Source organism: Macrosteles quadrilineatus, unplaced genomic scaffold, assembly GCF_028750875.1.
Source record: "Macrosteles quadrilineatus isolate MER2022 unplaced genomic scaffold, UCM_ALF_1.0 Scaffold_8__2_contigs__length_117827958, whole genome shotgun sequence".
Lineage (NCBI taxonomy): Eukaryota > Metazoa > Arthropoda > Insecta > Hemiptera > Cicadellidae > Macrosteles > Macrosteles quadrilineatus.
The window spans coordinates 10449571-10466968 of NW_026542601.1; the positions used below are offsets into that span (position 1 = coordinate 10449571).

At 36.0% G+C, this 17398-nt stretch overlaps 1 protein-coding gene across 1 annotated transcript in view; it reads left to right on the forward strand.

Annotated features, from left to right (window-relative positions):
- The first annotated feature begins 2089 nt into the window (after nucleotides 1-2089).
- The window catches only part of LOC129001019 (facilitated trehalose transporter Tret1-like), a 29606-nt gene continuing 14297 nt past the window's right edge, over nucleotides 2090-17398 (forward strand). Inside the window, exon 1 of the mRNA XM_054428149.1 lies at nucleotides 2090-2229. Within this exon, the coding sequence (XP_054284124.1) occupies nucleotides 2184-2229 (46 nt within the window). The 5' untranslated portion in view covers nucleotides 2090-2183. The remainder of the gene's footprint in view (nucleotides 2230-17398) is intronic.

Consider the following 17398-nt stretch of genomic DNA (forward strand, 5'->3'; position numbering starts at 1 on the left):
TCCTCCACCACATCTTCTTCAACGTCTGAAGTTGAAGAGCTACGTGGTATTTTCACAAAGGAATCCATATTTGTTGGAGGAAAGACATTTGTGTTGCGATTTTTTTTCTTCGAATAGTCCATAGTCTTTATTCCATCTGAAGGGCAAATGTTTTCGCCACAGAATGTGGAGATCGAGGTGATTTGTCCTCCGAAGTTTGATGAAGTAAAAATTGTGTTTGCACTTCTTAGGATGGATATCTTAGAAGTCGCCCTCCTCAAAGATTGCCAAACGTCTCCTCCTCCAATGTGTCTGGGATTGATCTGATTCGGGTTTCTTTTCATCTTCTTGTGTAGCAAAGGTGCGGTATTCCTAAAACAAAATAAGACAATGATAATATGAAGGAGATTGACTCCCTGGAAAGTCGTTAGAGACCACGCGGTAGAGTTAATTGCAGAATGTGTTTATGAATTGTAACAATAATAATGGAATACAATTATAGTATATCAGAAAGTGGGTCCATAGTCAAAGATCACCATTAAGTTTGCGTGGATAGCACTCCATGATACGTGATAACTGATTACAATAACTATTCTTTACTTATAACCTAGATACAAATCCGTTTGGCTTACTGAATATCGTCTATATCGTGCAAGACTACACAATGCAACAACTTACGAATAAACGTTATAGTGTTCTTCCTTCTCCTAAATACAGTGTCATTCACAAATAATGGAGTTTGCGATAATTGTTAATATTACACTGTAAATTTTGAAGTTTAAATTTTGATTTGTTGTTGCCAAACAAAACAGAACGGCTTAAAACACATGTAACTATTTATCATATGACAGCCAGGATCACTTTCCGTTGAGTATTCATAACACCAAAAATAGTTATGTACGCTGTACAAGGAAATATCTAAATATAAAATACCAGTGTTTATTGTAAAACCAAGCCTGTGGCCAAAGAAAGGAATTTCAATTAAAAGTTCAAAGTGTCATAAATTTGAGTTTGCGAACCAGATTTGATTACCTGAAGGGAACTCAGACTTGAGAATATCGGAGAAGGAGGTTTGTGCCCCAAAATAGTTTTAGGGGGACTCGAAAATTATTTTGTACTATCCATAATGAGTGTTTCAGTGTTTTATGAGCTATATAGCTGGGCCCGCGCAAATGCAAAACGCAAGGTGTGTGTGAGTGCGCGAGCGTACATCGGTGCATTGACATGTTTACACTCTAATCAACAGTTAAATAGTTTCATTATAACGGTGAAATTTGGTCCTAGTTTATGTTTGTGACCTTATTAAGCTGCAATTTCAGGCTAACTTTGTGCAGCTTTTCTCGTTTTATCAAATAGAACACTGCAAACAAAAAGATTTTAGCTATATGGTGTGCAGATGGGTGGGCAATTGCGCTAACTGATCTGAGTCAGGTAGATGAGTATTCCTGAATTGCGCCAACTACTCCAGGGAGCCACCCTATGAGTTGATTAACTGAGCCGCAAGTGGCAGCCCTCTTTTACTCTATAATTGAGTAGGTTAGGTTAGGAAGGTTTAGGTTAGGATAGTTTAGAATGACTCACCCCTACCTGGCTTGGGCCTGGTGCAACTAAGACACATTTTTTGGGACCCTTTGAGGGCTTGGCACAATTAAGGAACTGTTTGGAGCAATTAATGCACGACCGTGCAGATCTGTCCTGCCAGGCCAGATGCAGTGCCATCTGAACGTTACTTGAGTATAATAACTTTCGAAATGAAATATAATTCCATATTGTTATATTGTATATGCCAGACCATCAAGTGTCACCAAGGGTCATGACTTATGAATATTATTTATCACCCATTTCTCTAACAGAATACAGCATGCACAATCTATTACTTCGATAATTTAACAGTGTACTACACAAAACATATTTAAACATAAACATACATTTTAAAACTGTATACATCGTGATCCGTTGCCTGGCCGTAGAGCATGACATTGGATTTTATAAACTTGACCTACCGTACATACCGCGGAGTTGCTCTCGGTCTGTTTATAGGGGAAATTTCGCACTACATAGTTGGCAGCCCTGCGGTTAGGCGCTGGGCCCGCCAGAACCGCGCCAGACTCCCGCCAGTTAACAGCTGTCGGCGGCTATGCGCCTGTATTCCGCGTTCTGTAAACTGTCCAGTAGTGCAGACGACTTCAGAGCACCCTCTTGAAATGTCTTCCAAGGCCATATTCAGACAATACCTGGCTGCGTTATTAGGTCAGTTAATTTTTCTTTTAAAATAAAAAAATATTTTTTTTTATTTAAAAATAATTTTTTTATTATTATTTAAAAACATTTTTTTTGTTGACTCACTTAATTATTTTTATAATTTTTAATTTTATTTAATTTTTGGTACCTATTGTTATTTTTAGTATTATTTAATATTTTAAATTATTATATTTAAAACATTTTGATGTAATAGAGGGGTCATATTTAATTTTATTTAAACCTTTTCTTAATTTCTTTAATAAGTAAACAATGTAACTTATCAAATTCATTGATAAAGGAACTATGCAGTATCTATTTTTTTATTTGGTTTGGTTTGCTGGTATTTATTTGAGTAAGGTAAATAGGTCTTTCAATTGTTTTTCGTTTGCCGTTGAGTTTTATTGTTTAATTTAAAAAGCACGTAGCATACAGTACTTACCTACAGTGGTACAGTATTCGTTTTATTGTTATTACAGTATTATTTCTTATTCAGAGTTTTTATCCTGCTTTTTATTTGCACTTACTCCATAATGTCTCATAATTTCTTAACTTTGTAAAATATTTCCAAGTATTTAATTCTGTCACTGTTTAATTTATCCTTTCATTGGGTGTTCAATATTTTTAACCAACCAATTCTATCCCAAAGTCTTAAATATGAGCGATGTTTGCTTGTATGTATGCTTACTTGCACAAAGAACTGGAAAAGGCTTCGACGATTTCCTCCGAAAGTTGTAAATAATTTATTTCTTGCCTAAACACGTGATTTATGACAGCGTCAGGGAAATTATTATTTTGCTACACAACTCATTTGAAAAATTAAAAATATAACATTGGCCTTAAGGGTTGCCAAATAATTATATTGGTTGAACAAAATATAAGGAAAAAGTAAACAAAGGTCTTGTAACATGTGTTTATAACAAGCAATCCACAGTATACTAGAACATTAAAATATACAGTACAAAGGGGGAAACATCATTTGTTACTATTGATCGAAGATTACTCTAAAGATTACTATACAAGAGAAAATAGTTCTGATAAAATACTGATTTTTTTACTTGACTCTCTTCTACCAAAACTTGGAAGTACTGTGTCAATTAAACTATGGTTTAGTAGTAAAAATAAATATTTAATAATATAATTTTTTATTTATTATTATTATTGTTATTATTATTTTATTATTCATTATTTTATGTAAATTAGAATTTAAACAAAAACTTTCGATCAGCTATTTTAATTTAACTGTTAAACCAATAATTATGCAAATATAGACAATTATAAACGATGATTTTTACCATGGGCTGTAAAATAAATTAATGTGTTGTGGATTGTCCGGATAAAATTTCCATCTTAATAAAAATCGAAATTCCACTATTAGTTGTAAATAAAACTTGAGTTTCCTTTATATTAATTTTACAATTAAAACAGACGAATAATATGTAGTATTAAAAAAATCCACATCGTTTGGAAGAATAATATAGATAATTTAAAGAGGAAATTGATCAAATATGTAAAGATTTTTTACCTGCTAAGGACTGTTTGTGGCATTAAGTTATTAAAATCTGTGTACTTTGCTTTAATCAGTTCAAAACTTGAGTATGGCCTGGCCATTTGGATAGGTACAATAAAACTACAATAAAATCAATTATATTATTACAGAAGTTGTTCATACGTACTCTAACCATGAATACCTGCAGACTAAGCGAATTTCCATCAACCTGATTGGATTTACACTAAAATGCCTCCATAAAAATAGCACATTTATTTCCTATTTAAATAGAATTAGTTTAACAAGTACTTAGGTTTGCTGCAACAGGGAGGGTAAAAAAGATTTTTTTAAAAAAATGATATTAGTTTAGTAAGAAATAAAAGTATTTTCCAAAATCGATCAAAACATGTTCATAAACAAGCAAACTACAACAGTTGACTTATTCTCCATAAGAATAACATGGGAATGTTTAAAATTACAATTTTTTTGAATTTTCTCCGTATCAATTAGGCGCATAGTAACGCTTCAATATACTAAATTATTTGTTTTTTTAATCTCCACAAACTGGTTTAAAAATAAATTGTGAAATTTTGTGTTTTTAGGGTCAAAAATGGGAAAAACCTATTTTTACCCCATAAAACCCCCCATAAACCCCCGTTCCCATAGTCCGATCATGCTGGTTCGCGAACTCATTCAAGTTTATCCCGCCTTACACCTTCAAACCAAATTTTATCAAAATCGGACATAAATTACTCAAGTTATCGTGCGGATGGACACACACACACACACACACATATATATATATAAAATTTTGAACGAATGGTGTTTTTGGCCTCTGGGAACATCAAAATGAAAAAGTAAATCGGTCCCGGGCTTAGGTCTTACCACGAGACCTATGGTAATAGCTACTTCCCTATAGTTAAATTCGCTAAAAAAGGTCGGAGCATACAGCCCCACTAATAAAAAAGTTAGCGATTGAAAATCAATTATGACAAATGGAAATTCGCCTAGTCGGTAGGTTTGCTGCGGCGGTGATATTCTAAAATCTAATATATAAAATTCTCGTGTCACAGTGTTAGTCTGCAAACTCCTCCGGAACGACTTCACCGATCGTTATGAAATTTGGTGTGTAAATTCTGTAGGTATGCGAATCGGACGTAAACTATTTCCCGTTTCGAAATTCTTAAAAGGGCTCCGCCCCAGTGGCTCTGGAGTTTCCCATGTTAACCTTATGAGAAATGGAATTAATGAATCTTAACAGCTGTTTCAATTAAACAAGTTGGTTCTGTTCTATGATGTTCAATAGCATTAAAGTTACAAGGATTACCAACAGGGTGCAGCACTATTATTTCTTTTACATTTATGACAACAGCTAATTTGCAACCAAAAGGTGAGTGAGCGTAGCGAACGAACTTCAACCTGGAGGCGAGTGAGCGTAGCGAACGAGCTAACCTGAAGGCAAGTGAGCGCAGCGAACGAGCTCCAACCTAAAGGTGAGTGAGCGTAGCGAACGAGCTCCAACCCAAAGGTGAGTGAGCGTAGCGAACGAACTTCAACCAGGACGTGATTGAGCGATGCGAACGAGATCATCTTGAAAATTAAACGTAACGGTACTTTCTTTCCATCGGTCTGTCTTAGGGGAAACCTATAACTTAGGCGATACGAAGTTCGCCGGGTCAGCTAGTTGTTCTATAAAATTGTTGTAATTTTAACTGTGCCCTGGAACGAGGTATGCGCATAGAATAAAAAATTTAACAGAAAATGGTCACCAAACCATTACTATTTGAATATCAATACAATATTATTTCCACATTAAAAATGAACTAAACTATATGGCAACTCCTTTACACTGTCTTTTTTATTGTAATTGTTTCCTTTGAAAATACGAATAATTTTACAAGTAAAATAATGAACTGGTTTAAACTAAAAATAAACTGAAACAAATCATGATATCTTATAATTGCGGTCTGATATCTCAACAAACATAACGTTGTGGTTTAGAGACTCGCCTAAATGCGGGTTTGTGTGACTTTAGCAGGTCAAGAGATTTGGGCTTGTATTGACCATCTTTTCGACTGTTTGAAATATGCAATGAGTAATTTAAATTAAACTGTTGTAACTTTTGAGCTTTTAAGGTACTTATGTCCCTACATGCCACTAGTATTACTTAAATAAAAAAACAACAACAACAACAAAACGATTAAATATATAGTTTGGTACATTATGTTACAACAGATGTTGTCTTAAGCATAAGCGGTCGTAGGCGGATTTGTCTGGGGGAGGCTGACCCCAGTAAAAAGGCCATCTCTATAATAGAGAAGTTTTATAGACAGTCATCAACTATTGATTGGTGAGCCATACATTTATTTTAATGGTGTAATGATTATGGTATATGGTTCATAGTTTCATTATATTTGCATAATTAATATATACTAGGGGTCGTCCAGTGGTCGAAAACTCGACCAAAAATATGTTATGTACAGACTTCTCTATTGTCATCCCATAAAGCATCTGATTGGAATTTCTTCAATTTGTTTTGGTTTTCTGTTTATATTTCATTGTTATTTCGTCCCTAGCATGGCAACCCATATGGCCCATGATAATTTTGTTTATACTTTAAATTAGTTTATTTTGATTATTTTTAGAATATTTTAATTTATAAAGGGATTCTGCACATCTACAGGAAAATATATTTCTAACAGTGTGCGTAGATTTTCTCTGCGATGCACAGGAGCTGAGAATAAAAGTTTTCAAGAAACATGTTTTTCTATTAATTTATACTAGAGGTCATCCCGTGGTCTAAAACTAGACAAAAAATATGTTATGTACAGACTTCTCTATTTTCACACTACGCTGTAAATAAGACATGTGATTGGAATTTCTTCCATTTGTTTTGATTTTCTGTTTATATTGCGTTGTTATTTCGTCACCAGCATGGCAACCCATAAGGCCCATGTTAATTTTTTTTAAATTTAAATCCATTTTTGGTGTTTATTTTGAGCATATTTTAATTTATAAAGAGATTATGCACATCTGTAGCTCTGAGTAGCGTTCATTGATATACATTATGAGATGAGAGTTAGCAATTCAATCCGCTGCTGAAATTATAGATCTTCACAGTCAATTTTCATAGTTACCGAAGTCAATCTGGAATTCGTAAATAACAAAAAGTACTTTTACAAAAGTCTTTAGACATCTCAAATAATTCAATTGTATACAAATTTATTTCAAACTCTCGACCGTAAAACACATAGTTATGCATGGATAATTTTTGTACGCTCAAATTTTAAAGACAGGTAAGTTAAATCGAAAGAAAATGGGGCATGGTTTATGTTTGGTTGAACATGACCTCAACATTTTCAAACTAAAAGATCACTACTAATATACCGAAGTCAAACAAAAAAGACAAACATTCTAACAGTCTGTTAGGGCAATTTGAACAATTTACACTTTGTTTCAAAAAAGAAATCGGCACGTTCAGAAATCAGACTACTTTTGTTCCCCCGACCTCTCCAACGGCGAGTCCATTATATAATTATATATATATATATATATATATATATATAACAGTGTTGTCGCGGGCTTGGTCAAGTCCGGGGTGGATCAGAACACAGAACATAATGCAGGAGTGATTTGTTAGCTTGTGCCAGATTTCGAACTTAAAATAGCGAAACCAGTACACACTTGGATGGACCCGGTCCTTTCAGGTTTCAACAACTATTCACTATTCTCGTGTAGTATTTTCTGCAGCTTATTACAATCGAGTCACATGTTGATTGACTCGGCTAGGTGGTTCGGATATTTGGATTGTACTCACTTAAATACCCCAGTGACGACAAAATTATTTGAAATCTCTTCTGTGTACAATATAATGGGGACTGCCCTAAACTCTGTTCAATATCTGACGTCGACCTTTTTGTTGGATGTATAATTTATGATAACGCGATGACAAGTGGCCGAACCAGTAACCTTGGTATTTGAAGGCAAGTACTAATATGAAATTCAACCAAAGATCACCAATTCACTACATCTTTGACTTATTTATACGACTACAGACAGATTAAAATTATGGACTAACTGCCATACTCGTAAATCGCTTTTCCGCTCTCCGCCCTCCGCTTTCCGCGCTCATCTTCCGCGTCTAGGAAAACCCGGCTTAAGAGCGTTGGTACAAACGAGCTTTTGGATATTCAGAAGTTACAGAAAAACCTTCCGCTCTCTACCTAATTCACAACGTAGACCAATCATGTCTTTTGCGATGATTACCAAATATTCTGTCTAAATTAGTTGACAAAAATCTAATAAATTTTATAAACCTTTAATTTTTTTTTTGCAATAAATCACGGATATTACAATGCATTACTTTTAAGAGTACGTGTAGGAAAGCTACGTTAACAAAATGTATTTTCTAAAAATTAGAAAATCGAATATTAATTTAGTTTTAAGTTACCAATGAATACACAAGCGAAACATTGATAAGTGATCGTAGCTCAGTACTCAATGCAATTTTAATCGCCCACCAAGGCCAAATTAAACTCTGTCTCTGATCTTATTTCGCCAGACTTACATAACGAATGGAACAAATTAGTTGATGAAAACGCCCAAGGCAAAGACAACTTACTTAACCTAGGGTCAATTAATTGTTCACGTAAACACAATAAAGGAATTGTCTGATGCACAGTGAACAGCTGATAATGTAAACAGCTGATAAAGTAAACAGCTGATTTATTTATGACCAACCTAATAAATTTGTTTCAAGTTGTTGATTATATTTTTCTAGATATTTTTGTTATTCTAGACTCAGAAATGTTATTAATATTATATTGTGAGTGTTCCTATAGGCCTACATTTAATGTAGGATGTTAAAGAACATACAATATTAAATATGTCATGGTTTCTGTATTAAATCAAAGTTACTATGCCCTGATAAAATTTGTATTTGGTAATTTTGGTTGAAAATGAATTTATTAGGCCATTAGTTAAATTGAGCTTCAAGGTTTAGTTATGATACCATACATTTTACTTAAATATTTTTTTACATCCGTATTTCTCTACAAACCAGTTGCACGAGTTAGACCTAGCATATTGTTGACGTAACAGGGGGTAATTATGAAATTTTGTGTTTTTTTAAGGTCAAAAACGGGAAAAATCTATTTTTACCCCATAAAACCCCCATAAACCCCCGTTCCCATAGTCCGATTATGCTGGTTCGCGTACTCGTTCGAATAAATGTATGTTTACACGTTTGTAGCAAATTTCATCAAAATCGGATCAATTTTGCTCGAGTTATCGCGCTAACGGACACACACACGAATTTGAACAGCTTGTATATTTGGCCTCTGGGGACCTTAAAACGAAAAAGTAAATCGGTCCCTGGTCTAGGTCTTACCATGAGACCTGCGGTAATAGCTTTTATGGGAAATCCGCTAAAATGGACTCAAAACATCACGGATTTCAATGCAGCAAAACTAAAAATAATGTACACAATTTTCAATGGAATACAACATTCCCAAATGTTTAATTAGATACAACCATGCATTTCAAATATACTGCAGTGCTTACAGACGTCTTGAATAATCTTGTCATTAACAAACTATTACCAGAAGTGTTAGATAAGAGAGATGTGTGTTATCTAACACTTCAAGGCCACTCTGTCGTGTTAATGAATAAAATGTGTTTAAACGTATCTAACCTAAAAACTTACTTAATTAATTGATGTATGTTCAGTTGCAATTCAAATATTCAGATACGTCGACGCTCTAGTTCTCTTTTTCATAGTTCAGAAACTTAGGTAAAACCGATTAAAATTACGAATTTATACACATTTTCAAGTTATTTATTCAATACTCAAAATTTGTATACAACAATGAGCGATGCACACTCAACTTCTTATTTTAAGCTGGATATTAATGAACTATGTGTGTAAAATAGGATGGAATAATCTGTGTATTTTTGTACGATTTGTACTAAGCCATAGATAAAACATGCTGTTATTTCAGCAATTTAAAACCTCGTTAACCAAATAATACGATCTAATCAAAAACAATAACTCATTCCCTATAACTAAACATAAACATTAACATAAACCAAACTTGGTTGGTTATATATAATGTTTATAAACATAAACATTATATATAACCAAACTCATGATCATGAAACTAACCTAAAAATAATAGAAGGTACTGTAAATTTCGTCGACACTAGCGCCCAGTGTTACCGCACATGAACTAGACACGAAAAACGATCTTTAAAATTTACAATGGGATGAGAAGTCTACTTGTGTTGGTAACCACCACTTGCGTGGTGTTAGTTAGGTCATGACTAAGCGCATTATAATATTAGCTGAATTTTAGAAAGAACCATTTAAAAGACGAACAATCAAGGACAGCTGGGAGCAGTTACATACTATCGAAAAATTCTGGCTTTACTTAGGATCTAACATATTATTTAGTACGATTTTCAGTTAGCCGACTGTTTAGGAACACATTTATTCTCACAGAAATATACTCCTTGCGTTAATCCACACCATTTGAATTTTCAAATTTGTTTGTTAACTGTCATCTTATTCCCGTGGTAAAATATGTAAAATCATATAACGTCCAGTTTGCAGTTTTGTTGCCAACAGTCTATAGTCGTTGTTGGCAGTTGACCTTCTTCTGCGGAATCTTTCAGATAGTTCCGCGTCCGGAACTTTCCGGATTTTTCTGGAACATTCGGATTTTTACATGTTGCCACATTGCGTATTTTAACACTTATGCTTATACTTTTTACTCCACTAAAATAAATGTACATACCTAATAATATTAAATATCAGATTAAGGTATTGAGTTCTGTGAATTGAACAACAAATTGTACTTTTAATTTATTTAAAACAAAATCAATTATCATATGAAAGAAACATAAACTAGGTTGCAACTGGTATTTTAGCTGTCGTAACTGGAAGAGTGTACCATAATCATCGATAAACAATGTTTGTGTTTGGTATCAAATAAATAAATATTACCAACACAATGTTATCTATAGTACACAATGAAGATTGGTGTCAAGACAATGTTTTATAAAAAATGTTACGGACACAGAATCACTAAAAAAATTAATAAAACTAATCGTTCATAGTACACGTTTATTCCAAACGTACACCAGTTTTTTTTAGACAATAATATTGTTTGCTTAAAAACAAAATAAATCTCAACTATTCCAATCCTGCCTATTTGAGTAATAGGCCTAGCCATTGTTATACAGCTATTAAAAAAATCCAAACAAATTCAAAAAGGCTAATAACCTACATCATTCAAACTGTCTGTTAACACTTCAAGATGCAGACTCGAGAGTTCAAAACCGGAGCAAACCAGATTGAACTGGTATCGAACGCTCTACCGTCAACCAGACAATACCTTCAATCTCCATCTTGCACTGCGGCTATACTGCCACAGTCTGGTCAGCTGATACACGTCACGTGACACTAACAGCTGTTTGTCTTCTTCTTCTTCTCTCTTGTTTACACTTCTGAGTTTACTATTGTTATACTTGTTTGCATTTGAAGAAGCGTAATTTTATTTTGACAGGAACTTGTGTTGGGTTGTGTTTGGGTGTTTGGGTTGGAAATTGTTTCCCAATTTCATACAGCTGATCCAAACAAATTAAATATAATCCATCCCCATGTTAAATTTGTAGCCAGATTTTTTTTTAAATAATCGTCGTAGTTAATGTAACCACCGATAGATTCCGCTGATCTAAACTACTAATTTATTTTGAATACACGATGTTTTTTACGAAGTCAAACTGATGGAACGACTTATTGTGAGCTATAGCAACTTTTACGACCCATAAAATATGCCAACAACGAAAATAAGGTAGGAAAAATAATCTAAAACACTAGCACGTTCTTTGACAGGCTCACACAACTACATTCCTTCTAAATAAAAATTGGCGACAGCTGATCCATATAGATGGGATGTCTACTTCTGTATCCAATAGTCAATGATATAGTTGATATTGAAGATTTGGTTCATTTGTTCTAGATTGTGTAATCAATTATGGAAAATGATTTTTCTCTTTCGAGTCTAATAATATAAATTGGTTATAAAATAAACAAGACCATCCCCACCAGATTAAAGCAATTGGTTGCAAATGATTCGTGCATTTAAAATTATCCATTGCGTTTATATTCTGATATCTTGTAAATTACGTTGCCTTAACTATAGTCACTGCGATAACCTTATGTGCATTGGTTGATAATTATATCACTAGACAACATGTTTAATTGTTTGTTTACTTTTAGTTAAGTTTTTGGCAGATTCCTCTATAGGGAACAAGTTATGACCGTAGGTGGCACGGTAGGGCCTAGACCTGGAACCGATTAACTTTGTCATTTTGATGTCGCCAGTGTATATAGTGCTATTAGTAGCCTCCGTCCGAAAAGTGTTTGTACTTACAAAACCGACAATGACTATTTTGTGTCGTTATAGTTACCTTTCTGGCTGGATCTTTTAGGTTTTCCATTTTAGAGAGCTGCAAGAGTTATTATTAATTGCTGTACTAAGAATGTCTTTTTAAGCATCCAATGAATCTAATCATAATTTCCACTACTAGGTAGGTACTTGTTACAAATTTTTGCGCGGTAATGTGAGTTAATCTGAATTAATTAGGTTTCTATGTTCCACTCTGTGTGATAAGATAATGTTGGTTCATTTAGCGAATTTAGCCACACAGGTTAGGTATAATATAAGAAACAAAATAGCATTATTAATTACATTAACATAGGTAGGGGTCAGCTATGGTTGCCCCCCCAAGGCAATATTGTCTAGTACGACAGTTTTTTTAACTAGCCGTTTCAGTTCGCTTTAAGAATTGAAAAGGTTTACTTATCAGCATTGTTTACTTACTTAACAGCAACACGGGAAACGGGCCAATGATGATCAAGGATTGAGAGAAAAGAAGTAAAATATAATCAGCTGTTCAGGCCAATTTAATTGTCAATGAGTGTGTCGTCTTATGTTTTCGTGAGTGAGCCACGACGGGTTGGGTTTGATAGTGCTACTATTACCTTTCTATAATGCATATAGTATACCTGTAAAAATACAAATATTTATTAGACATTCTCATAACCAAGCTTCCTTCCACTTGAATTGACTCTGGAGTAGTTGAATGGTCGGGATCACTTTGTGTCAATCAAATAAAGTGATTCAAATGAAGTGCCTCAAGTGAAGCAGCCATAGACCCGCATGTCACTCAAGTAGATACATTCGCATTGGCTGAGGTCAGGGTCGAACATCGTGACTACGATACATCGACTGTTGAAGCAGACATAGACCCGCATGTCACTCAAGTAGATACGTTCGCATTGGCAAAGGTCAGTGTCGAACATCGTGACTACGATACATCGACTGTTGAAGCAGACATAGACCCGCATGTCACTCAAGTAGATACGTTCGCATTGGCAAAGGTCAGTGTCGAACATCGTGACTACGATACATCGACTGTTGAAGCAGTCATAGACCCGCATGTCACTCAAGTAGATACATTCGCATTGGCTGAGGTCAGGGTCGAACATCACGACTGCGATACATCGACTGTTGAAGCAGACATAGACCCGCATGTCACTCAAGTAGATACGTTCGCATTGGCAAAGGTCAGTGTCGAACATCGTGACTACGATACATCGACTGTTGAAGCAGTCATAGACCCGCATGTCACTCAAGTAGATACATTCGCATTGGCTGAGGTCAGGGTCGAACATCGTGACTACGATACATCGACTGTTGAAGCAGACATAGACCCGCATGTCACTCAAGTAGATACGTTCGCATTGGCAAAGGTCAGTGTCGAACATCGTGACTACGATACATCGACTGTTGAAGCAGACATAGACCAGCATGTCACTCAAGTAGATACATTCGCATTGGCTGAGGTCAGGGTCAAACATCGCGACTGTGATACATCGACTGTTGAAGCAGACATAGACTCGAATGTCACTCAAGATACGTTCGCATTGGCTGAGGTCAGGGTCAAACATCGCGACTGCGATACATCGACTGTTGAAGCAGACATAGACTCGAATGTCACTCAAGATACGTTCGCAATGGCTGAGGTCAGGGTCGAACATCGTGACTGTGATACATCGACTGTTGAAGCAGCCATAGACCCGCATGTCACTCAAGTTACATTCGCATTGGCTGAGGTCAGGGTCGAACATCGCGACTGCGATACATCGACTGTTGAAGCAGACATAGACCCGCATGTCACTCAAGTAGATACGTTCGCATTGGCTGAGGTCGGGGTCGAACATCGCGACTGCGATACATCGACTGTTGAAGCAGACATAGACCCGCATGTCACTCAAGTAGATACGTTCGCATTGGCTGAGGTCAGGGTCGAACATCGCGACTGCGATACATCGACTGTTGAAGCAGACATAGACCCGCATGTCACTCAAGTAGATACATTCGCATTGGCTGAGGTCAGGGTCGAACATCGCGACTGCGATACATCGACTGTTGAAGCAGACATAGACCCGCATGTCACTCAAGTAGATACGTTCGCATTGGCTGAGGTCAGGGTCGAACATCGCGACTGCGATACATCGACTGTTGAAGCAGACAGACCCGCATGTCACTCAAGTAGATACATTCGCATTGACTGAGGTCAGGGTCGAACATCGCGACTGCGATACATCGACTGTTGAAGCAGACATAGGCCCGCATGTCACTCAAGTAGATACGTTCGCATTGACTGAGGTCAGGGTCGAACATCGCGACTGCGATACATCGACTGTTGAAGCAGACAGACCCGCATGTCACTCAAGTAGATACATTCGCATTGACTAAGGTCAGGGTCGAACATCGCGACTGCGATACATCGACTGTTGAAGCAGACATAGACCCGCATGTCACTCAAGTCACTCAAGTAGATACATTCGCATTGGCTGAGGTCAGGGTCGAACATCGCGACTGCAATACATCGACTGTTGAAGCAGACATAGACCCGCATGTCACTCAAGTAGATACATTCGCATTGGCTGAGGTCAGGGTCGAACATCGCGACTGCGATACATCGACTGTTGAAGTAGTCGATAATTAGTTTACGATTGTAATTTTACAATGCATTCCAGAACTTAGGCTAGGCTCAACATGGCAACGGCCATAGTCTATAAGTGTTCGATAGATATAAATGGATTTATTGTTCAAAGACATAGTATTGGTTTTCAGAGTACAGTATTCGATGGCTTGGTCTTATAATCAACTGTTCGTTATTTATGGACCTATCCATATTTTATTAACACAATGAATTCAATGCGGTTCCAATTAAAGGTTAACTGTCCCATACATTCGACATCATCATCACTTAATGAATCTTTACTTAGTAAAATACAACATCTATACAACGGTTAAACTGGGACGGGTGGCGTCGTCCTGTAATCTAGCTACTAGGAGGTTACGAATTGTGGATATTTATAGGCATGCACTGTGGATGCGATACTCCCTGGTGTGGATTAACGTCCGCACGAGTGAGTACTAAGACTATCCGCAGTACTATTCTGAAAATTAGCCCAATTCGTATATACCAAGGCAAAAATGTGGTTCGGATTCCACTATGAACTGTAGGTCCCTTAGTTGACATTATAGCTGTTTGGGCTATTAATTAACAGCTTTGTCTAAGGAATATGTTGACCTTAGTCACTAACAAGACTACAAGATCGCGCCACTCATCCTACACTCAACTCCATTTACACTTGGCTTAAAATACCTACTTTGTATGATTGCCATTTCATTGTAAAGTATTAAAGTATTAATTAATCACCCAATCAATGCATCTCATTCTCACAAAACTTCCGACATACGTTTCACGATTACCGAAGTACTTCCTGGCACCTCCTAAAATCCACAGTTATCTAAAATCATAGGTCCTTTATGAAGCTCTAAATTACCCAAATAGACCATCAATGGAACAGAATTAGTCTACAGTTCTGTATCTTATCTATACAGCTACTCATTATTAGTATCAGGTTTAGTGCTTTGACATGGATTGAGTGTCAATGTCAGTTTGAACATTTCGTTGAGCTATTTTGGGATGATTTCTACGAATACTTTTACATGGTATGACCAGACTCAAAGTAAACTAATAATAGTGAAAGAGCAATGAAACCCATTTTACAGATAATTTAAGAAAAGTGCTTCGTAAAGTCAAACTCAGAGACGAAGGTATATTCAATGGTTTTATTGTCTTTCCTAAAATACAGGACAAATTTGGTGAGATAGTGACGGCAACCGAAGAATCTAACAAAAGGAATAGCGCCCTGCCAAAAACAGGAGGTGAGCTGATCAGCTGAGATGAGAACAGCGAACAGCTGACCTTGACACCTAAACAGCTGTTGTCTGCGGAGTGCGGCGCGACGCCGGCGTGGGCGACAGCGGTCACGTGACAGAGGATATTGACACGATGCGATATATCGAACTGTTACTGAACCTGTTGTACGCATCAGTATTAACATTTTAATGATATAACTCGTAGAACGTCGACGTTTAATCAAAATTGGAATATTGATTGGTTGAAGTTACTGTTTAATCTATTCATGTTATGGGATCACACTCAACATTTAAAATGGAACGGAAAAGAGATGATGGTAGATGGATATTTATCGCTATCGATATAGCAGTAAGGTGTTAAGCGTGTTAGGTAATCTAACCATCGAATGAAACACAATTGCAACAATTTCAAATCGAATCGAGGTTAAATCATCGAACTGGTTACAACCGGATTGTACTGAATAAGCTATTGCATGCGGGATGTGATTAGGCGTTCGTGGAATATTCCGAACGGTGTTTGATGTATTTAGGAGTTGGAATTTTGTAAATGATGTAATATTTTGAATCTAAAAAACAGAACCAAATCATGGACTATTATAAATCCCCCTAATAGGAATAGGCACAGACTTTAGAGTGTGTAGCTGTAGGCCTAACGTTTATAGTATGTGGTGTTAGCTTTACTAAATAGTTTTTATTATTAACTGACTTAATTTAATTTAATGTATATAATCAAAATATCCTCCTTATTGTAGTTTAAGGTGTACTTCCTACTTCGAATTCGCCTTCTGTTAAATGAAATCCTAAATCACTTTTCCAAAATATTTCATCCTAGATTTTGAATTTATCGATCGACGAAGATTAATATCCATTTGTTCAGCATAATTATAATTCTGTAATTTTGTTATAACAAAATTTAAAATGAGAATGCTGGGATAGGGTTCTCGAAATGATCTCGGAAGTATTTCCCCCAATTCCTTCCTCGGTTGAGGAGAGGTCCAAGGAGCCAAAGACGAGTCTTATAAGCAAAACAAAAGAGACTAAGGAATTTTTTTACGATTTACTCAATTTCCAATCTAGGGATACTTGAAATTCTAGCAACACTGCGTGCGGCCGGCGGGTGTACGACCTTCCCGTCTTATCAGTCAGGGTTGCTCTATCTTATCAGTCAATTCCCCTGTACGGTTCACGCTTCTACGGCCAAATATATTGATAATTTACTTTATTATTATTATGTAACGTATCACACGATTGGTGGGTTTGGCCATGTTACAATGTATACTAATTATTGTACTGTATCTGGTATGGTCGTATTACAAGTACGTGTTCTGTGTTTACTATTTGCTCGACTGTGGTACAGTAGTTATGCATTCAAGTTTTGTGGGGTACA